General features: G+C 48.3%; 1 protein-coding gene across 1 annotated transcript; it reads right to left on the bottom strand.

The window, feature by feature from the left end:
• Positions 1-15,033: 15,033 nt before the first annotated feature.
• CHST1 (carbohydrate sulfotransferase 1) lies at positions 15,034-19,362 on the bottom strand. The gene is made up of 3 exons (XM_082628163.1): positions 19,102-19,362; positions 18,328-18,424; positions 15,034-17,149 (listed from the first exon to the last, which is right to left on the bottom strand). The coding sequence occupies exon 3, from the start codon at positions 17,105-17,107 to the stop codon at positions 15,872-15,874; it is 1,236 nt and encodes a 411-aa protein (XP_082484289.1). The 5' UTR covers positions 17,108-17,149; positions 18,328-18,424; positions 19,102-19,362; the 3' UTR covers positions 15,034-15,871.
• Positions 19,363-22,316: the final 2,954 nt, after the last annotated feature.

Genomic DNA, 22,316 nt, shown 5'->3' with positions numbered 1-22,316 from the left:
TCCCTTAGGGGTCAGGGACGTTTCTCTCCATGAGTTGCTGACGGTGGGTCCCAGCCAGATGCCCTGGACCAAGCTGCCGAGGACCTTAACTAAGTATATTCATTCATGCCTTCCTAAGGATAGTCCCCATCTCGCAGCTGCCTTGTTCATCATCCCTGCCCTCAAAAAGCTCACAGCCTGGTGGGGAGCCAGGAAAGTGACCAGACTTCAGAGGTCTGGCTGTGGGGCATACATACAGGAGCATCTAATGCAGCCTTGGGTGTCGGCAAGGCTTGCTGGAAGAAGCAACATCTGAGTTGAGACCTTTTGAAAAGGGGCACTGGCTGGCTGAGCGACTCTGTCTGTAGCTTGCTGGGGGACTTTTGGCAAGTCCCTTCCCAATTTGAGCTTCAGTTTGCTCATCGATGAAAGAAGAAGGCTAATTTGGGGGTTTGCTAAATTATGGGGTGCCATGGATGTGCCTGAGGAGCCACTATAACTTCCAGAGTGACCAAGCTCCAGGCCCCCAGCCTCAGTTTACCTTTTATGATGAACACAGAGATGTGCAGCCCAGATCCCCTTTCAAGGAACGGCTCAGTGCCCCTGCTGCCAGGAGTGCCTCTTCCACATCCACCAGCTGCGGAGAGCCACCATCGGAGGTCACGCCCTTCCCAGAGGTCATGCCTTTCTCGTAGCCAATGACTGACCAAGGAGGCTGATGGGAAAAAGACCTGGCCAATGGCCCATTCAGACAACTGTGATGGACCCAAGTTAGCTGCAGAGCCCCCCTTGGGGTCAGCCTGGACCATCCTTGGGCCTGACTGCTCCCTCTGCCTAATCCTGCTTCCTCTCCCTCCCTCCTCCAGATGCTCATCCCACACACCCTCCCCAGTAAACACCCTGTGCTTGAAACTTGTCTCAGAGCCTGCTTCCTGGAGAGGCCAGCCTGAAACACTATTTGCTACATTAAAATTTGTTTAGAGATTTCCTTGGTGGTCCAGTGGTTAAGACTCCGCACTCCCAATGCAGGGGGCCGGGTTCAATCCCTGGTCAGACAACTAGATCCTGCATGCATGCCGCAATGAACTAGATCCTGCATGCATGCCGCAACGAACTAGATCCTGCATGCATGCCGCAATGAAGATCTGTGTGCCGCAGCTAAGACCCGGGGCAGCCAAAAATAAATAAATAAATAAATAAATATTCTTTTAAAATTTGCTTAGAAAGCAGCTAAAACAATAATACCAATGCTGTTTGTTATCAGTCAATTATTAATTTTTAGTCTGTTGCAAAAAATAAGAAACTTCAAAGCAGAAAGACTAAATTCCCCTCCAGCCATATCATACAATGAGAGTAGCTGGAGAGTCGATCACCAAACACCACTGGCCAGTGGAGCACAGCTTCAAAACCTCAAGGTGAGCACAACTCTGGGTATGCAATTCTGAGCATTAGATAACAGTTTTACTGTTCTTTTCTATCTTAAGCTCTCGGGTATTTCCTAGTGGTTTCATTTATTAATTACCCTCACTTTGTGCAGAATTATTGATTTATGTGCACAAAGTTTGGGTAATTTTTTTTTTTTTTTTTTGCCTGGGGAGACTGTTTTCTTTGAGAGTCAGGCTTAAACGAACAGCTAAAGAGGTCACAGCCACCTGAACCCCAGGTGCCTAGCAGGATTTGTTGGAAAAAAGAAAAAGGAAGAAAAGGAAAGAAAAGAAAGGAACAACTCAGGGAGGTGAGGGAAAAATAATAATAACCTCAATCCTCATTAACTGAGCACCTACTGCATGCCAGGAGCTGGGCTGAGAGCTTAACAAAGTATGAGCTCACATATGGCAACCTTATGAGATGAACCGTTAGTAATCCCATCCTTTGTATGCAAGACTGAGGCTCGGTGTGGTTCCGTGATTTGCCCAAGATCCCAGAGCTAGTAAATGACAGAGCCAAGACTCGAATCCACATCTTTCTGACTCCAAAGCCCAGGCACACAGCCCACAATACCTGTACCAGCTGAGTCTACCGCAAAACTCTGGAAGACAAAGTGTAAGGGATGAGGCAAGAAGTATCCCCTGGGACCCTAGAAGGAAGGTCACCTGAAACCAACTGTGTTCAGAGTGTGGCCTTATAATGAATTAACCTTTAGAGAGACCCAGAGGTCTTCTGAGAAGTGTGGAAACCAGGTTCTGGGGGACCCCAGGAGAGAGTATGTTCCCTGCAGCTCTGAGTGTTGAGGTCCTGTGCCTCTGGGAGGTTGGATCAGCCCCCGAGTGCCCTGACCCCACCTACCCACCATCGTAATTGTGCCCCAAAAAGGAGAGGCAGCTGAACCATGGAAGCCCATCCCCAAGTCAGGCCAGACCTTCTCCTCCACAGCTTGAGGGTTACCATAGCAACTATTTGAGACATCTGGGATTTTCACTAAGGAAAGGGTCCCTCACAGAGAAAAAGCAAGGAGGAGAGATGGGAGAGAGATTCTTGGAGGGTGTGGTGACTCACCGTGTCCTCTCCCCAAGTATTTAGGGGGCCCGAGTCATTTCAGAGAAGTGGGGAGTACAGAGGGTTACAGTCAGATTTTCCAGGGACTTCACACCTCAGCGCACAGAGAAAATGATCAAATTTGCACAGCACATTGGAGGTAAACTGGAGGTAACTAGGAAGCACCTATATGGAACTGGGTGAACAAACTCTAATATATTTTCTTTAATTGTATAATTTTGGTAAGAAAAATAAATACAAAGTAATAGGGAGACTATTAAATATTGACTATGTAAAAACAAAAACCTCCCAATAAAATGTTTTCAAACAATTTAATGAGAAACTTGAGCTTTCTTCCATGAACATACTTTTTTTAATATCAGGCTTTCCGTGTGAAATGGCCGTACAAAATTCTTGATGGGGGCTTTTTAATGATGAGCTCCTGAAATTCTTGAAAGTCACTGTTGGCAGGAAACTTTTGTTCACTGAGTACATGATAAAAAATGTAAGACCATTTTATAACCATTCAAAAATGTATAACACTTGAAATTATATTAAAAGAACCTAACAGCTCTTCCTCTTCTTTCTTTGACAAATGTAACATTGAAATTTCTTGTGATAATGTGAATGGGTTGTGAATACAATCAAATATTTCATATCAAGTATTTCAAAATAATGATGAAGTTCTAATTTGCAGAGTGTGTGTGTATTGTTAGAGCTTTCTTCCTGAAGCTAACATGGTTGCTACTAAAAGAACACATCACCTGAAAAGATTAAGGCTTAAGTTGCTACCCAATGTAAAGACAGGGATTTGACACCTTCTCCCAGAGCTGATACACCCTGGACATCACACCCAGCTTCCTTATCACCACCTTCATGACTTGACCCATGTTGGACTGGGCACCATGTTTCTAGGACCCCAAGAATGTGAATTCCTCTTGCAAGTCCAGGGCCCCCTTGTTCACAACAGGGAACAGCAGCTGGCTGCTGACACAGGTGTCCAGGTGGCAAATCACCTCCTTAAGCGATGCCCAGCCCAACATGGTACCAGATGTGGCTCCCCCTCATGAAATCTGCTGGAACCATAGGGATACCTGGGCCCTGTCTGGTAAGGGAACCAATCATCCCAGTTTACCTGGGACTAAGAGGTTTCCAGGGATGTGGTTCTTTCAATGCTAAAATTGGGAAAGTCCCAGCCAAACGGAAATGAGTCGGTCACACTACGTGGCCACCTGAAGTCTGTAAGAACCAGTTCCTCACTGCACACCTGTAACTCATTCACTGCACACACACACAGTGGAATGCTCTGGGTTAGAGCAGTGTTTCTCAAGCATTCATGTGCATATGAATAAACTGGGGATCTTATTAAAGTGAAGATTCTGAATCGGTAGTCTTGCAGGGGGCAAGATGCTATATTTCTAACAGGCACCCAGGTGATGTAGATACTGCTGGTGCGTGGGCCACCCTTTGGGCTGCATGGGCTTGGATGACAGCACTGAAACCAAAGACAAGACTCCAGCACGGTGAGAGATTTGCAGCCAAAAGCCCAAAGGAGCCAGGAGAAGAGCAGAGAAGAGTCGCTGAAATCCATCCCCACCATATGAAAACCAATCATCCCCAAAGGCCCACAGATTTGGAAAGTTGCTCTCTGCACAGGGCAAGCATCACTATTGAGGACAGATTTCCCATGGGCTCTAGGCCACTCTGAGTCAAGATCAGTTAACACCAGCTGAACCCTAGCATGGATCATTATAGACAGTTTGGGGCAGCGGTGAGCTCATCAGGCCAGGTCCCTGACCTCATAGTGTTTCTAGGCTGGCTAACAGTTCATGCAGCCAAACCGTGTGTATACGTCTTCATTCATTCCCTTGTTCATTCATTTATTTGCCAAATACTAGTGTAGAACCTACGATGTTGTAGGTACTGAAGAGGAATACTGAGTGTGACCCCAGTACTGTAGTTTGGTAATAAAAAGTGCCAGATACCCGGGTTGACCCTCCTATTGAAAACAACTAAAATATCTGGACAAAATAAGAAAAAGTCTTCTTAGATGTAATATAAGCTGGCAAGAAAGTAAATAATGTCCAGGGCAAAAAATGCATTGAATGGAGTCAGGAACCAAAAAGTATGGAGAGTAGCAACTGTGTTTACCCCAAGGACATTTACTGAACTCTGTGAAACAGAGCTTTGGTTTTCTTCGTGTCCTAGGGGTAAGGGAACAGCTGACAAAGCCCAGGGCCTGCCCACGGTGGGGAGTCTGATAGGAGTTACTCCCCTCAAACAGCTGAGACTTCAAGGGGATACACTTTTGGGTTAAGGACAAGGGAGAAATATCTATAACCCCCTCCTTCATGGGGACTGCAAGAAAAATGGCATGTCTTAAAACTAGGCATTAAATGGAAAATGGAAAAAGTAACTACTGAGAATTTGGAATCATCAGTCATCCCTTACACAAGTTTGTAACCAACAAAGTTGAATTCACACCACCTGGGTTGTCCCAAAACTCCACAAACCAAGAATTTAATTTACAATGGTTGCTGCCAGGAAGTGCCCCCAGTGGCCTGGCAGAGGCAAAAAATAAAAAATATTCTTTGGAAGAACCCTCTGCAATCCCAGGTCTCACAAATTTCCATGAATAAAAATCCAAGGAAAACAAGCAAACCACAGTACAAAACTAAACAAATACGCAAGGAAACTATGCATTATGACTGAGAACCAACAGAAATAACTAGTAGCAGGACAGACTTGCAAAGGTTTCAGGTACTGAACTTACAATACAACTTCTAAAATAATTATGTGTGCTATATTTAAAGAAATAAAAAATACATTTGAAAATATGTGCAGAGAACAAGAAACAGTAAAGAATAACTAAGCATGTTTGAAAAAGAAAGATAACATCTAGAAATGAAAAAATATTGTAACTGAAGTTAATTACGGGATGAGCATAATTAAATGCAGATTAGACATAGCTAAAGAGGTAATTGGTGAACTGAAAAATACTTGCAAAGAAACTATCCAGAATTAAGCACAAAACACAAAATGGGGGCTTCCCTGGTGGCACAGCGGTTAAGAATCTGCCTGTCAATGCACGGGACCCGTGTTCGAGCCCTGGTCCAGGAAGATCCCACGTGCTGTGAAGCAACTAAATCCGTGTGCCACAGCTACTGAAGCCCACGCACCCCAACTACTGAAGCCCTCATGCCTAGAGCCCATGCTCTGCAACAAGAGAAGCCACTGCAATGAGAAGCCCACGCTCCACAACAAAAAGTAGCCTCTGCTCTCCACAACTAGAGAAAGCCTACGCAGAGCAACGAAGACCCAACGCAGCCAAAAATAAATAAACAAACAAACAAACACAAAATGATAGAAAAATAAAGGGAAAAAAGAATGAAGGATAGAGTAAGTAGGTCTAATATATGGCTAATTCAAATTTCAGAAGGAAAATGCAAGAAAATGAAACAGAGGGAATATTTTAAAAACTAATAGCTGAGAACTTTTCAGAACATATGAAAACCCACAGGTTCAAGATCAATGGATCCAAGCAGATTAAATAAAAAGAAGCCCATACCCAGATACATCGCAGTAAAATTTCAAACTCCAAAGTCAATGAGAAGATCTTTAAAGCAGCCAAAGAGAAAATACTGATTATCCTTAAGAGGAGGACCACTGGATGAAGGCTGATTCTCATTAGTAGCCATGGAAGAAAATGGAATGTTATTTTTAACATGCTGTGAAAATAAATAAATAACTTGGAACCCAAAATTCCATACCCATAAAAGATATCTTGAAACATCAAGGATTAAAGACATTTTCAGATATACAAAAATGGAGAGTTTGCCACCAGCAGACCCTCACTTAAATTTATACAACAGGGAAATAAAAAGGAATTCTAGAAAGAAGGTCTGAGGTGGAAAAAGAAATGAAGCAGTAACTGTATGGGGAAATCTAATCATGTATTGACATGCATCAAATTACATAAAAAATAATACAGCAAGAGGATTTTTTAAAGATAGAATTAAAATGCATGACAAGGGACTTCCACATCTGCTTATGAAGAATTAAACTGCTACAGGATTTACCCTAGTACCATAAACAAGTGGGAAAATGTATCCCAGAAAAACCTGTTTTCAGACATTGTACAAACAGCACAGGACTGTTCCCTGAAAGAAGAGAAACAAATGGGATGAGGCCCGTGATTGTCCCAGCTAACTACCTGGAGACAGTTTCCAGACTGCAGTGCAGAGAGGGCAGATGCAAAGAGAGCCCAAAGTGAGACCCAGGGGTCTCACTGAATTAAATAGACAGACATCAGAGTTTAGGGAGATTAATGTGGCTAAAATTTGTGGGGCAGGTTACCAGAGAAAAGGGACATGCAAAGGGAGAGAGAGAGAGATCCAGAGAACTGCAGAGGGTCCCTTTGAGTTTTTGTCCGAGTTCTGGTCTACACATGCATGAGGTGAAACTCTACAAGGGCAAGAAAGAATCAATAGAAAGTAGTAGACTAAACAAGCCCAAGAGTCCACACAGAGAGGGAAATAGCTCATGTTCCCACCATACAGTGTGGTGACACCTCACAATACATGGGACATTGGATAGAGTCCTTAGAAGGTCACAATTTAGTAGTGGCTTAAAATTAAGCCTTGAAAGGATCAGAAGGATCCCAAGTTACTTAACTGTGTCCCGGACAAACTCCAATACTCTATAAAGGAATCCAACAAAATTCAGCTTTCAACAAGAGAAAATGTATAATGTCCATATGCCAGTTATTGCCTCTTGGCTCTAAATGCACCCTTCTATGTTCTGCTTTGTGATACTGGAGCTGGGCCCTCAATACCCATCTCCTTTGCCAATTGGTGCTATGTTAGATTTTCGTCTTTAAAGGGTGCTGGGGCAGGTGAGGAGGTATCACTAAAAGACCATTGCTGAGGAAGGAGTTTCTCTTCCTGGTACTGCTGTGTTTTATCTCCACAGGTATCAGTGGTGTTTAGGAAGCCTAGTGGTACTCATTCTCCAACAAGTTCTCCAGAAACCCAGTAGACCATTTACTGCAGACTTATGCTGACCCACCAGTGCTCTAGCTTACTGGTCACTGACAGGCAGATCCTTTAGATGCCCCCCCTCCCCATCGCACCCTCTAGTGAGTTTTTCAGCCATGTGGTGGACTGCCATTATGGAACTCTCTGGTCCACACTCTCTGGAAAGTTTCTTCTCCTCTAGCAGGCTGAGTGTTCCTGTGGCAGCCACATCTTCTCCAACAAGGTCTGGATCTAAGCAAGAGGTGTGGGGGATGCCTCTTCCAAATTCTTAATTCCTTCCTTCTTTACTCTCCTTCAGCCCCAGAGGAAGTGGGACTTCCTGAATTTTTTATTCTTATATTCCTTAGAGTCCTCCTTTACAACCCTTTTAGTAATTAATCATATTTTACTTGCTAATAATTAATTATATTAAATTGTCCCTGTTGAAATTACTGCTGTGGTTTCTGTCTTTGCCTGGCCCTTGACCAATACATTCAGCATCCAATGAAAATGACTAGGCATGCAAAAAAAGCAGATAAATATGACTCATAACCAGGAGGAAAAGAAATTAATCAATAAAAACAGACCCAGCAATAATAGAATTAGTCATCAAGAACTTTGAAACATAAGTCTTATAAAAATGTTCAAAGATGTAAAGGAGAACATGAATACAATGAGGAAAAATAGAACATATAAAATAAAAGATATGGCCAAGGGCCATACAGAGAGGAAAAATACAAATATGAAATAAAAAAATATGCTGGATGGGATTAATAGCAGATTAGACACTGCAAAAGAAACAATCAGGGGCTTCCCTGGTGGCGCAGTGGTTGAGAGTCCGCCTGCCGATGCAGGGGACGCGGGTTCGTGCCCCTGTCCGGGAGGATCCCACATGCCGCGGAGCGGCTGGGCCCGTGAGCCATGGCCGCTGGGCCTGTGCGTCCAGAGCCCGTGCTCCGCAACGGGAGAGGCCACAACAGTGAGAGGCCCGCGTAATGCAAAAAAAAAAAAAGAAACAATCAGACAACTTGAGAACATAGGATTAGAAATTATTCAAATTAGGCACAGAGAGAAAAAAGCGTGGAAAAAAATAAACAAACATTAGTCACCTGTGGGACAATGTCAAGGTGCCTTGCATATGTGTCATCAGAATCTCAGAAAAGGTGGGGGGTGGGGGGACAGAACAAAAATATTTGAAGAAAAAAATGGCTGAAACTTTTCCAGATTTGATGAAAACTATAAATCCACAAATATAAGAAGTTTAATGAACCCCAAAAAGAATAATGATAAAAACATACCAAAGCACATTATAATCAAAGTGGAAAGATGAAAACCAGGGATAAAGAGAAAATCTTAAAAGCAGCTAGAGAAAAGAGATATTATATATAAAGAAAAAATAAGAATTATGGCAGATTTCTCATCACAAACAATACAAGGCAGAAGACAGTGAATCAAAATCTTTAAATTGCTGAAAAAAACTACTAAGTTGGAATTCTAAAGCCAACAAAAATACCTTTCGAAAATGAAGGCAAAATAGACTTTTAGAGAAAATCTGGAAGAATTTATCATCAGCTGACCTGTACTCCAAGAAGTATTAAATAAGAAGTTCTTCAGGTAGAAGGAAAAGGATATCAGGTGGAAATTTGGGTCTATATAAAGGAATGGTGAGCACTCAACAATAAAATGAAAGAGACCACTAATACATTCAACATGAATGACTATCAATAGTCAACTAAGTAAAAGAATCCAGACACAAAAAGCTACATATTTATGACTCCTTTTATACAAAATCCTAGAAAAGTCAGAACTATAGAGACAGAAAGCAGTTCAATGGTTGCCAAATTCTGGGGGTTGGGGAAGAAGATAGACTGCAAGAGGGCACAAGGGAATTTGGGGGTTGAACTTTTCTATGTCTTGATTGTGGTGGTGTATTACTATGCATTTGTCAAAACTGATCAAACAGTATACGTAAAATGAGTGAAGTTTATTGTGTGTAAATGACACCCTAATAAAGTTGATCATTTAGAAAAAGTCAATGAAGGACCACATATAATGCTTTAAAAATGCATCACAGGGCTTCCCTTGTGGCGCAGTGGTTGGGAGTCTGCCTGCCGATGCAGGGAATGCGGGTTCGTGCCCCGGTCCGGGAAGATCCCACATGCCGCGGAGCGGGAAGGCCCGTGAGCCATGGCTGCTGAGCCTGTGCGTCCGGAGCCTGTGCTCCGCAACGGGAGAGGCCACAACAGTGGGAGGCCCACGTACCACAAAAAAAAAAAAAAAAAAAAAAAAAAAAGCATCACAACAATCACAGAGAAGTTTAAAAGAAGGCAAAATGGAATTAAAGTGTATTAAGGTATTAAGTGTGCTTTTCAAGAGAAAGGTAAAGATATTGACTAATTTTAGACTTGGATTAACTGAGAAAGGAATTTGTCATTTCTAATTACCACTGAAGGAATAGAAACAGGTATGTAAATTTCTAATTAATGGTGGGGAAAATGATGTAATATACAAAAAAAATACTGAATCAAAAATAAGATTAAAAAAGCACATAATGGGTGAGACAAATAGGAAGCACAAAATAAGATGGTAGCTGTAAATTCAAATATATCAGTAATTATAAGGCACGTGTATGAACTAAAAGATAGAATACTAAATTACACAAATTCTACCCAAAGAAGGCTAGTGTTGCCATATTGACATTAGACAAAATGGACTTAAAGGCAGAAGCATTACTATGGCAAATAGGAACACTTCATAATGAGAAAAGGTTCAAATCACCAGAAATATATGACAATTTTAGATTTGTAGGCACCTAAAAGCACAATCTCAAAATCATAAAGCCAAAAATGACAGAACTACATGGGGAAATAGATAAATCAATCTATCCACAATCACAGTGTGGAAGCTTTAACACACCTTTCTCACTAATCATCAGAATAAACAGATTTTTTTTTTTAAGTCTGGAGACATATTTGGCCAATATGTTTAACTTGACTATATGGGCATATGTAGTCCACTATAACCAACTGTTGCAGAAGACACATTCTTTTACAACATTGTCCCCAGGCTATAGCTGAGACACTGAGGCTCAGGGTAGATTTCTGACTTGTCCAGCAAGACGCGGTAGAACAAGTTATCAAGATGAGTCTCCTGTCACCTAAATTGCTAATTTTCTACTCTTGCTGGATGGTTCTAAATCCTCCTGTTCCTCTCTGTGCAAAGGTCCTTGTCCCAAAGCCATGTCCAGCTTCCAAAACACAGCCCAAGGCCAGAGTGACATTGCTGAAGGCTGAGGTGTTACCAAGGAAGGAAGAAAGCAGGAAGCAATGCTGGAAGAAGGCATTGTTGTCAAAGGCTGTGGAATTTGATGCTGGAATTTGCCAGAGGAGGAAACCTCTGACAGTTGGGTGTGGTTGTCTGGCTGTTCCCAGACCCACTCCAGGAAGCTCGAAGATTTGGGCTTAAGAAAACTCTACATCCTTCATTGCTGGAGACAGTGGGCTCTCCTGGACCTTCAAGAGGAAGAAGACATCTGGGCCCCCATGCTAAAAATGGTCCTTTATGAATGGAAAAGGAGCACGAATGCAGGTACCTTAAAGGGGGCAGAGAGGCCAAGTCCATCTGACCTAGACATAGCAGCTGAGCAGCTGACTTGGGGCCATCCCCAGGCAAGCAATTTCCCCAGGAAGTTAGACAATTTGGGGCATGTGGCCAGAAGATGGCGGGTCAACTCAGCCAACTTCTACTCTTGAGGGTTAGTCCTCTAAGGATGCTGGAAGCCTACAGGTACTGTCCTGTCGGTAGGCCAGCTTGTTCTTATGCTTAGCAGCCATTCTGTGGGCATTTCTGGCTGTCCCCTACTTGTCTCCCCGTAGTTAGCCTTCGGTTCTAGGCCTTGGCTGATAAGGGTACTTCATTGACAGCTGTGCCATTTTGTTCAGGTGTAACTTTGTGCATCAGCAGCAATTCACAAAAAAGAGCTCACAAAAAATGTATTCATTCAATAAATATTCACTGAGCATATTCCAGGCATCCTGCTAGGAACCATGGGTAAAATGATGATGGTGATGATGAAGATGATGGTGATCATGATGATGATGATGACAATGGCTAGCATTTACCGAGCACTCCCTATACACCAAGCACCGTGCTCTGCACTTAAATGCATTACCTTATGCAATCTTCAGAGTAGCCCTCTGAGGCCGGTATTATAATAATTACCTCTGTACAGATAAGAACATGGAGGCTCAGAAAAATTAAGTGATGTGCCCTAGGTCACACATCAAGTAGTGACAAAGATGGGACTGGAACCTAGGACTATGCATTTTATCACAATGGTTCCCAACATGAATAAGACTTACTGTAATTAAGTCAAGTCATCTGCAGGTGACAACTCCCAGAAGCAAAAAGTGCAACTCGAGAGAGCCAGGGTAGGCAGATTGGAGGTTTTGGTGAAGGTTTAGGGACTCTGTGAAGCCTGGGTAATTGTCCCATGTGTGCCCTGGGCAGGCAGGCTGCAGGCCCCCAGGCCAGCCAGATCCTCAGTTTGGGCATTAGTCTCTCAGCTGCGTGTGTGTGTGCACACACACACACGCACACACAGACGCACACACACACAGAGAAACACACACACACAGCACCCACCCCAATAACCACTCAGCCCATAGCTGCAGCTACACCCCCTGGTGCATCCAAACCTTGGCTATTTGCCCATGAGGACTTGATTCCAACCTGTTTTTCAGCCCTCAGGAAACAGAAGCCTATGTGTTTTCTCAGTGGGTCTGTGAAGGGGCTTCATTACATCTTTTCCTTTCCAGTGAGGAAAGGCATTCCAGCCAGGAGAAATTCTTCCCCAGGGAGGGGATGAGTAGGGAATGGCAGGTTTGTTGGGACAATACCCTTTGGAGTGATGGGAAGTGGCACCCAGCGAGCTCCGCAGGGTCCCAGGGAAGTGGGGTCAGGAGGCCAGAGTGTCTGCTGTGGCAAGGAAAGAAACTAGGGTGAGCAGGTGGGAACACACAAACAGAGGAAGGCCGTGATGAAAAGAATTGACAGGACATGGCCCTTAGAGCCATGGGGTGAGAGGAGCCCTGAGTGTGGGGACAAGACCAGGAAGTTACTCCTTAGGATCTAAGGCATCAAGGCGCTACACACAGATGAGGTGGGGGCGGGGCCAGCCCTGCCTACGTGGTGCTCTGACCATCATTTCCTGGCCAGAAAAAGGTGCCTCTGTGTCAGCAGGAAACAGCCTCTGGAGAGGTCTGACTGATAGGAGGGGTAAGAGTGCTTTGTAAACTGTAAAATTCTGTACATGTGTTTGTTCACTGTTATTCTCCTTCTGAGCATTAACCTTGGAAATTGTAACAAGTGGCAAAGTGGGTGATGGCACCGATGCGAAGAAATGGGAAAGCCAGTGTTGGTGTGTGGAGTTAGAAAGAATTATAGACTATAGAGGGGAGTGAAGTGGATTCTTGGAACAAAACCCAGCTCAACGCCCCATCACTTGTGAGAAACAGGCTGGGAGGGCATTACCTGCCTCAGGTCTCATTCAGACCCCTAAGAGACCACCCCCTAGTGAAGGCCCAGGACAAGGAGGGATAAAACAGCTGCTTCAGGTGGGAAGCACCTGTTTTATCCCTCCTTTTATTCATGAAACCAATGTTTGTTGGATACTATTGTGTGCCAAGTCCTGCAATTAAAAGTGTGATTACAACTGTGGTAAACACTATCAAAGAGATGTTGGGGCTTCCCTGGTGGTGCAGTGGTTAAGAGTCCACCCGCCGATGCAGGGGACACGGGTTCGTGCCCCGGTCTGGGAAGATCCCACATGCCGCTGAGCGGCTGGGCCCGTGAGCCATGGCCACTGAGCCTGCGCGTCCAGAGCCAGTGCTCCACAACGGGAGAGGCCACAGCAGTGAGAGGCACGCGTACTGAAAAAAAAAAAAAAAAAAAAACAAAGGAGATGTACATGGTGCCATAAAGGCCTATAATCAGGGTATATAGGGGCCTATGATCAGGATAACTGAACTAATCTGATAAAACCAAGGAAGTGTTGATAATGAAGCTAAGATCCGAAGGAAGAGCAGACATTAATTAGATTAAGAGGGGAATAGGAGAAACCCAGGCATGAGGAATGATCTAGGCAAAGACCCTGAAATGAGCCAGAGTGCCATGTGCATTGGCTAGCTTCTGCTGCATAACAAGCCACTCCAAAATTTAGTTGCTTAAAACAACAACCACTTTTTTTAACCCACAGTTTTGTAGGTCAGAAATTTGGCTGGGTTCAGCAAAACAGTTCCAACAGTCTAGGCTAGACTGTGGCACTGACCTTGGCTGGGGCTTACTCATGCATCTGTGTTAGTTGCCAAGTCAGTGAGGAACTGGCTGACCATTGGCTGGGGCTCTTTGGTTCTTCACCTCATGGTCTGTCATTCTCCAGCAAGCTACCCTGTGTTTCCTCCATAAGGCAGTTAAAGGCTTCCAAAAGGCAGCAAAAAGGGACAAGCTCCAAAGCTCAGGTACTTTTCATGCTGCTGTACCCATCACTCTGACTATTGTCTCATTGGCTAAAGCAAAGCACATGGCTGAACCCAAATCGGTGTGGGAGGGAGGGCACTAGCCAAGGGTGTGGTTATGGGGAGAGGTGAACAAACTGGGGACTGTAACGTCAGTGGGTTCAAGGAATTAGAAGAAAGCAGGAAGACCAGAGAGTGAATGTGAGGGGGAGCATGGTAAGGGTGAAACTAGAGTTGGGCAGGAGTCAGGACACGCAGGGCCTCCAAGAGCACTCAGAGAGTTGGGTCTTTACCCTAAAAGCAGGCCAGCACTCTGGTTTCTGATTCTCTGTCGTGAGGGCTTGGTTATCATAAATAAATCCTTTGAAGGCCGAACTGCCCTGGGTGACCTGGTAAAACGGCTCTTCCAAGCTTGAGAAGCCCAAGACCACTGGGGCTACCTAATCCCAGACACACTCTCTCTATCCCAGGACAACAAAGCTGTGAACTCCACCCTAGGGATCCGCTGTTTTCTTGGGAAAAGAGCTGGGGAAGATGTTAGATTGCCAAGGATGGGAAAGGAAGTAAGCCAGCTGATGTTCCACCAGTGTAGACACCTGCACTACTTTTGAAAATCCTGGAATACTTCCAGACCACTGATAAGCAGCCACTGGCCTGAGCCAACACGCCCCTTGAATATCCCTCCCCCACCTGGCTATCCTTTCCACAGACCCAGCAATTAATAGAGGTAACATCTGGCACAGGAAAGGGTCACCAAGACCTCATCTGGATCTCCAGACATTGATTCGGCAAGCCATACCACTTGTTCAATATTTTGAACATCACCCCTGGCTATAAGGTGCCTGGTCTCAACTGACCGGAGGGAAATGAAAGCGTGAACTCAGTGTTGAGGGTGATGAGGGTGACATGAAGTCTGAAAGCCAGCAACTGGTCATTGAATCCCCACCTCCATCTCCTCCTCTCTCCTCCCCAAAGCCAGAAACACTTAGACCCCACCGATTTCTGCCTTTGCCCGTTCAGAATGTCCCATAATCACACTCAGATATTATTGCACTCTTTTATTTACAGAAAACACAGATAAAGCATTTCAATGTTCATTTAGCAAACCGAACCACTCTTTTTTTTTTTTCTTTTTGGCACAAAGAAATATCACAGATGGACCCCATGATCAATCAGAAAACCATAACATTTATCAGCCATCACTGGTCCAGGGGCAGCCACAAGACTCAGACAGACGAACAGCATTGCCACAGACTGGAAAAAATAAACAAGGTCCACATTCACCTCACAGTAAAAACCTGCTCACCTGACAGGCAAGGGCGGGCAGGAGGGGGCAGTTTCTCTGCTCCAAGGGAGGGAGGGGCAGTGGGCATTGGGGAGCAGAAGCAGGATGGGGAGGGATAAACGCCATTCATAAATTAGAGAGAGGTGGCCTTTTTGTTTTTAACTTCTTACCTCGTAGAAGTAAGACAGTGCAAAAACTACCATACCCTCGCCACTCGTCCATTGGAGAAGCTTCAGAAGTTGTGTGGTTTGGGGTGTCTCTCCTCTCAAGTGCCCGTGTGTGTGCGCGCATGTGTGAATGTGTAAGTGCGGTGCTTGTAAACATTGTCACCATCTACCAGGGACACACATCCTTGTGTCTGAACGGGGTGGGGCTGGGGCTGGACCCCACTTCAGGCCCCCTCTGCCCCAGAGATTCCTGTCCAAGACTTAGTGCAAATTTCAGAGACAAAGAGAGGCAGAGGAAGCGGGGTCTGGACAGGGGGCAGGGAGGACACAAAGACGGGGTGGGAGAGGGAGGGGGAAATAAGGCAACAGTTCAAAACGGTCCATTTTATCAAAGCCGACACCGTGTCCCCCTCACCCCCACCCACAGAGCCCTGGTCACGAGAAAGGGCGGAAGTCCCGCCCCTCCACCAGGCTGATGGAGGGGTTCTTGAGCTCCTCCTCCGACTTGGCCATCTTGTAGCCCAGCTGCGCCAGCACCCGCTGACACGCGTTCTGGGCAAAGGCCACGATGTCGTAGGAGAGGCGGAAGCGCCACTTCTCGGCCGTGGCCGCCGAGTTTCGCACGGTGCCGTATTTGTGCTTGCCCAGGGTGGGGTCTCCCCGCGTGTTGTTCTGGATCCAGCGTGCCACGTGGCTGTCCAAGGGGATGCCCAGGAAGCCATAGATCTCCTCGGTCTTCTTCATGGGGTTCCTGGCCAGGTCCTCGTAGCGTACCAGCATGTACTTGCCCTTGAGCCACGGGGGCCGCATGAGGCCGGTGGACACGGAGTTGGAGAAGTCCTCGCACACCGTGGTCAGCTGCGTCACGTCCAGGTTGTAGGGCTTCCTCCCGGTGCCATACCAGAGCCGCCAGAGCCGGTACGTGTCGCGGAAGGTCTCGCTGCGGGAAGCCAGAATGCCACGTGGGTCTCGGACCAGCTGGATGACCTTGAGGTTTAACCGGGGGTCTTCAACCAGCGCCCGCAAGTCGTTAACCTCGGGCACCCGCACCGTCTTAATGGCCACGTGGCTGCGCTCCCGACAGGCCTCGGCGGCCACCGTCAAGTTCAGCAGGCCGCACTTGCGCACGCAGTCCCCCTCCTCCAGCACCAGGTCCGCGGAGCCCGGAGGGTCGCACACGGGGCGAGAACACAGTACCCTGCTGGCCCCGCGGCGGAAGATCCTGTCGGTGGTGTGGTTGACGGGCGGCGGCTTGATGTAGTTCTCCAGGAAGTAGAGGTCACAGTCGTAGAGGCTCCTCAGGAGGTCACGGCTGGCTCCCAGCATGACACGCCGATCCGCGGGGCTCTTGCCCTGGGTGAAGCGGGGGATGAGCGTGTTCTGGACGTGGTAGAGGGGCTCAAACAGGTAGAAGACGTCCAGGTGCTGGTTGAAAAGCTGGCCCACGAAGGAGGAGCCGCTGCGCGTGGTGGCCAGGATGAGGATGTGAGTCTTGCGGGAGAGGTTATAGGCGAAGGTGGGGCTCTCTTCGCACAGCCGCTCGGCCAGCCCCGCCTCCGCCAGACCTGGGCAGGTGTGGAAGGACTTGGCGGTGAAGGTGCGAATGGCCGTGTACTGGATGGCGATGGAGGCCAGGGCAAGGAGGAGGACGGCCTTCCAGGAACATTGCATGGCTGGGCACCTTCATGGGGCTGCTTCTCCACCATGTGAGGTCTGTGGGCAAAGGCGGGCAGCCATCAGGGAGCAGCCAGGCTTGGGTGCCTCCCAAGGCCAGCGGCACTGGCTTGCTCCCTTGGAGAAGCTGGTCTCCAGCCCGCCTGGGGAAGGGCTCCAGCTCCCTGCGTCAGTGCTCACACATGCATCTGAGGCCTAAATGGCTCCTGCACTAGACTTTACCATTCTCTGGGAACTCCTGGGAACTATTAGGGACTGATTCCCATACCCTGGGGGTTACCCTACAGAAGGCTGCGGGGCATCCCATCATGAGCTGAGTTCCTTAGTGGGGCCTGACTGGGCAAGACCCTAACACTCCCAACTCCCACACTTGGAAATGACCAGTTCCCACCTCAAGCCATTCCCCTGTCACTGCCTGTCACCCCTGCTGGCATCTCCTGAGCCCACCTGCATCTTCTTCACCCCCACGAGCTGGCACCCAGTTCCCCAGGTGGTCATCTTTCCTCCATCCCCTGCCCACCCCCAAGAGGAAGAAGAGTCCATGTCAGATGCCTCCCCCTGACCCAAGTCCTCATGCAGAAAGAACCCCTGCACACCATGAGTTGGTGGGCTGCTAGCATCCCATGCCTACTGGGCCGGGAAAGGTGGACAACTGTGTCATGCCCTCCCCCCGCCCGCCCCCCAAATTTACAGATGCGGGTGACCAGCTTATTCCAGAAAAGGACTCCTGGGGCTCACGGAGTCCCTAAGAGTCAGCTGGCCCAGAGCAGAGACAGGGTCCAGGGGCTGCTGAGAAGCATCCCTTCCTGGGCCCCAGCGTCCTCCAGGATTTGCTCCTGGCCACTGAGGGAGGGGTCCAGGCCATGGGGCAGATGACCCTACTGTCAGCAGAGTGAACTGGTTCCTCCAGCCCCCCTCCCCCAGCCAGTCCTCAAGGGCCTCCATCTTCAGGCCCTCACCCCCTTCTGCCCACAGGGTGAGCGCAGGGACCCCACTGTGAACCAGCAGTGGCCCCGGAGAACCCTGGCAGGGCAGTGAGAAGAGGAAGGGGTGGTACAGAAGGGGCATCTCAAGGAACTGAGAAAGCATGGGGGATGGGGAGGGCAGGGAGAGTGGGGAAGAGGTGCTAAGCTGGGCGTCTGAAAGCCGCCCCCGAGATGGGCTAGCTCGGTGAGCAGCCCTGGGGAAGGCGAGGCAGAGAGGACTCCACGACTTACCAAAGAGGGGCTGTTCTGAGCTGGGCAGTCCGCAGCCGCCAGGTCTCCAGGCCCAGCCGGCAGTCACTGCCTGTGCGGCAGCCCTGTGGCCAGAAGACTGCAAGGAGAGAGGGAAGGCAGGGGTGCTGAAGGGGGCTCCAAGCTCCTCCCTCCCCACCTCTTCTCTCCTGTGTCCTGCACCCCACAGACAGCTCTCCAGGGCTGGGCAGCAAAGGCCCTGCTTGCTCTCCCAGATTTATCACTGACTCAGAGCTCCAAGTAACCCATTGCCATCTCTGATCCCCTGGATCTAGCCCTCTGAGGCCTGGGCCGCATCCCACCCCCTTCACCCACCTCTTCCACCCCCTACCCATATCCTCCTAGCAAGTCTCAGTCCCTGTGCTCACACCACGCCCCAGTGGGCAGGGAGCTGGCAAGCCGGCCCGCCCAGCTGGCTGAGCATTGGTGCCCCACTTGGGCAAGCCCCCCGTGGAGGCACCCCTCCCAGCTACCACCAGAGGGAGCTGCGAAGAAATCCACTGGCCGCAAACACCCCCAGGCCTGGCGAGCTCAGTTCAGCTCTGGTGACCAGACTGACCCAACCAGACACAGCGGCTAGTGCCCAAGAACGGAACAGTCAGAGTCAAAGTTGTCCCAGCAAATGGGGCCGGGGCACAGTCCAGACTGGTTTTGCAGTTAAAATCAGCAGAGCATCCTGACCCTTTGCAATTCAACTTGTTCAGTGATTCCCCAAGAGGGGGGTTAGCGGAAGTCAGCAAGGACAGGGGTGCTCACCCCAGATCTCCAGGCGGAAGCGGTGGCTCAGTCGAGACCACCCATGCACTGAGGCCCACGAGGAGGGGACAGCCAAGAAGTGAGGTTCCTCTTCTAACCACACGGAGATAGGAGAACGGCTACCTGAAACTCAAAGCAAAAGTGGACCAGGGAGCATCCGGGATCTGGATGCTCTTCACAGATCCTAAGTTAAAACACCAAGATGGCGGGCTTCCCTGTTGGCGCAATGGTTGAGAGTCCACCTGCCGATGCAGGGGACACGGGTTCGTGCCCTGGTCCGGGAAGATCCCACGTGCCGCAGAGCGGCTGGGCCCATGAGCCATGGCCGCTGAGCCTGCGCGTCCGGAGCCTGTGCTCCGCAACGGGAGAGGCCACAACAGTGAGAGGCCCGCGTACCGCAAAAAAAGCACCAAGACGGCAACATTATTTTTGTTAGTGTCTACTGAGTACTTCCTAAGTGCTAAGCGGTTTCCCCGCCCTAGCTCATCAATTCCCTGCAAGAACTTTACATGGAAAGTATTGGCTCCATTTCACAGAAGAGAAAGCTGAGGCACAGAGAGGTGGAGAAACCTGCCTGAACTCACATGCTTGGCTTACCCCCATCTAGCAGGTTCTCCAGAGCCCACTCTCCTTCCTTCTAAGGAGATTTGACTTACTGTTCCTCCAGGTTACCTGTACTTGGCCTTCAAACATGCATTCAGTGAATGCCCCCCATTGGGTTATGAATCAGCGTGAGAGGGACCGGACATTAGAAGGGGACTTCAGACGGTTTCTGAGACTTAGAGCATGTCTCTTCCCTTGGCTGTCTGGTCTGGTCGATCTACTGGCTCGTGGCTGATGGGGTGAACTCCTGTGCCTTGTGAATATGCTTCCCACGTCCCCTGTATGGAACGACTCCCTTGAGGGCAGGGCGAGTAGGTCCTCATTTCCCAAACCTGCAGTGCTGCCTGGCTCGGCTCACTCACCCAACTCGCCACATCATGTTATTCCTTACCGCCCCCTCTGGAAGGTCACCGTCCTCACTCCCATTGTTCAGATGATGAGATTAAGATTCAAAGACTAAGCAAATGGGCATGATAAGCAAGTAAGAAGTAGCAGAGACTCTGAATCCCTCTGGGACAGACTCTTAGGCCAGTGCTGTGGCCCTTTCACACCAGCACAGTGGGGAAGAAACATGCTGAAGCTTGAGGAGGGGCACAGAAGCTGGAGTGAGATGGCAGGGGGCCGGCTGAGGCTCTGGGTCCTAGCAGTCCTGTTTTAAGTATGAAACTCCACTTGATACCTAGAGGAAGCAGTACCATGTCACCAGGTGGCAGTAAATAGGGGAAAGCACAGTCTAAATTCTCGGGAAACTCCAATGTGACCAGAGAAACACCACAGCCCTGACCACATTCCAGCCCACCCTGCCTCACCCCACGACAGAAGATGCTGTCTCCATCGGTACCCAGAGAGAACAGCTTCCCCGCATTAAATGTGACTCCCCTGCAAAGTGCAGGCCCACCCTTTCCAAGCGCCCCAAGACAGATGTGAACACCTTTACAGAATAGGGAGGGAAAGCCACCAATATTCATGCAAAGTAATATTTTTAAGTTACTTAGGGGTCCATTCTTTAGTTGCAATGCTGTTTCATTCCGCTGTATTTCCTTTGTATTTATTCACAAGCATGTTAGTTACCTAGTATGAGCCAGGCACTGTTCTGGGCACTACGGGTAAAATAACACAAAGGAAAGCAAGCACTTACTGGGCATTCGAGATGTTTCTCCCAGGCATATGCTCCCTTCCCAGGCATCAGTTCATCTAGCCCTCACCAACCTTATGAGGTCATAGTCCCATTCTACAGATACGGAGACTGAGGTTCTGCAAGGTTAGAAAACTTCCCCAGGCTCACACCCTTAGTAAGAGGTAGAGCCAGGACACCAGCTCAGGCGGTATGCTCTAGAGTCCATGCTCGAACCCTCCTCCCTGACCCACTCCCTCTTCAACTACATCCAACACCCTTTGGTCCCCACCAAGACAGGAAACAGAAGCCTTAGAGACTCCACTTAACTCTAGGATTCCAGTTCCAAAAACAATTCACCCAAGGTTATCTTTAAAGAGGAGCACCTTTCAGGGAGGAGACCATTTAAGTTTCTTCCACCCACTTCCCCTCCCTACCGCCACCCAAAGAAACGTAAGGCCAGGCCTGGAACCTGCTGTCTTTGTCAATAAATCAGAAGTAACTAAAGCATCATTGCAATGTTATAAATCCCTTAAAAAGTAGGACTCGGATTCACTAGGTGCAGCCTGGACACACAGGAGGCGAATGTGTCTGAAGGTCCAGACACAAGCCATCCCCCCCCCCGCCCTGCCCCAGGAGGGCAAAGCGAGGGCATGGGAACGGGAAGATGGAGGAAGTCTGGCCCTCCTAGAACTGCCCCTGTTCTCCTGCCAGCCTGGCAGAGCCGGGCCCACGGCCGGCCAAGCATCCTTGGTATGCTGGAGGCATCTGCCCTGGAAACCAGAGGCCCCGAGGCCAGGCCCTTTGTTCCCAGGGGAGCTTTGGCCACTGCAAAGGACTCCTCAAGGCCCTCATCCTCTAAGCCAGACTGAGAGCCCCAGAGCCCCTCTCTGAGCTTCTCGCAGCCTCGGGCATGGCCTCCCTCCACCTCTGGTTAGTCAAAATCCAGGCGAGCCTTAGACACAGGGGCCAAGAATCTGTAGCTTCTGTTGGAAGTCACCCACTCCCAAAAGAAAGCTCAGACTTTAGTATCAGCCACCTGCAAAGCAGGGCACAGGATGGGAGTGGAAAACACCTCTTCCTGGGAGAACTGTAATTCATAACTAAGACCTCAAGCCATGAAACCACCTGGATCTGTCACTTAGCAGGTGCATGGACCGGGGTGACTCACCAGTTGTCTCTGAGCCTCAGTCTCCCCACCCGTAAAGGAGGTATAGCCATAGCACTGGTTATATGAACAGGCATATAATATGGCACAGCCTTGTGCTTGGGACATTGGCCCTGGCACCAGCCCCATTGATGGCCAGATTTCTCAATCTCCCTGGACCTCTCACTTGAGAAGTAGGAACAATCTTAACAAGGCCTTTGTAAGGACTGATTAGTTAATACAGTGCCTGGCATGGAGTAGGCACTCAACAAATGTAAGTTACTATTATCATCATTAAATGTCTTGTTTGCTTTTTGTCTCAGGGAAGCCCCTCAGAACACATCATCACTC

This window comes from Mesoplodon mirus (assembly GCF_964341445.2).
Source record: "Mesoplodon mirus genome assembly, chromosome: 7".
Lineage (NCBI taxonomy): Eukaryota > Metazoa > Chordata > Mammalia > Artiodactyla > Ziphiidae > Mesoplodon > Mesoplodon mirus.
This window is presented reverse-complemented; position numbering and strand designations above follow the sequence as displayed.

Bases quoted from the DNA above. Each gene is read 5' to 3' on its own strand.
- CHST1 (XM_082628163.1), bottom strand. From the start codon at position 17,107: ATGCAATGTTCCTGGAAGGCCGTCCTCCTCCTTGCCCTGGCCTCCATC.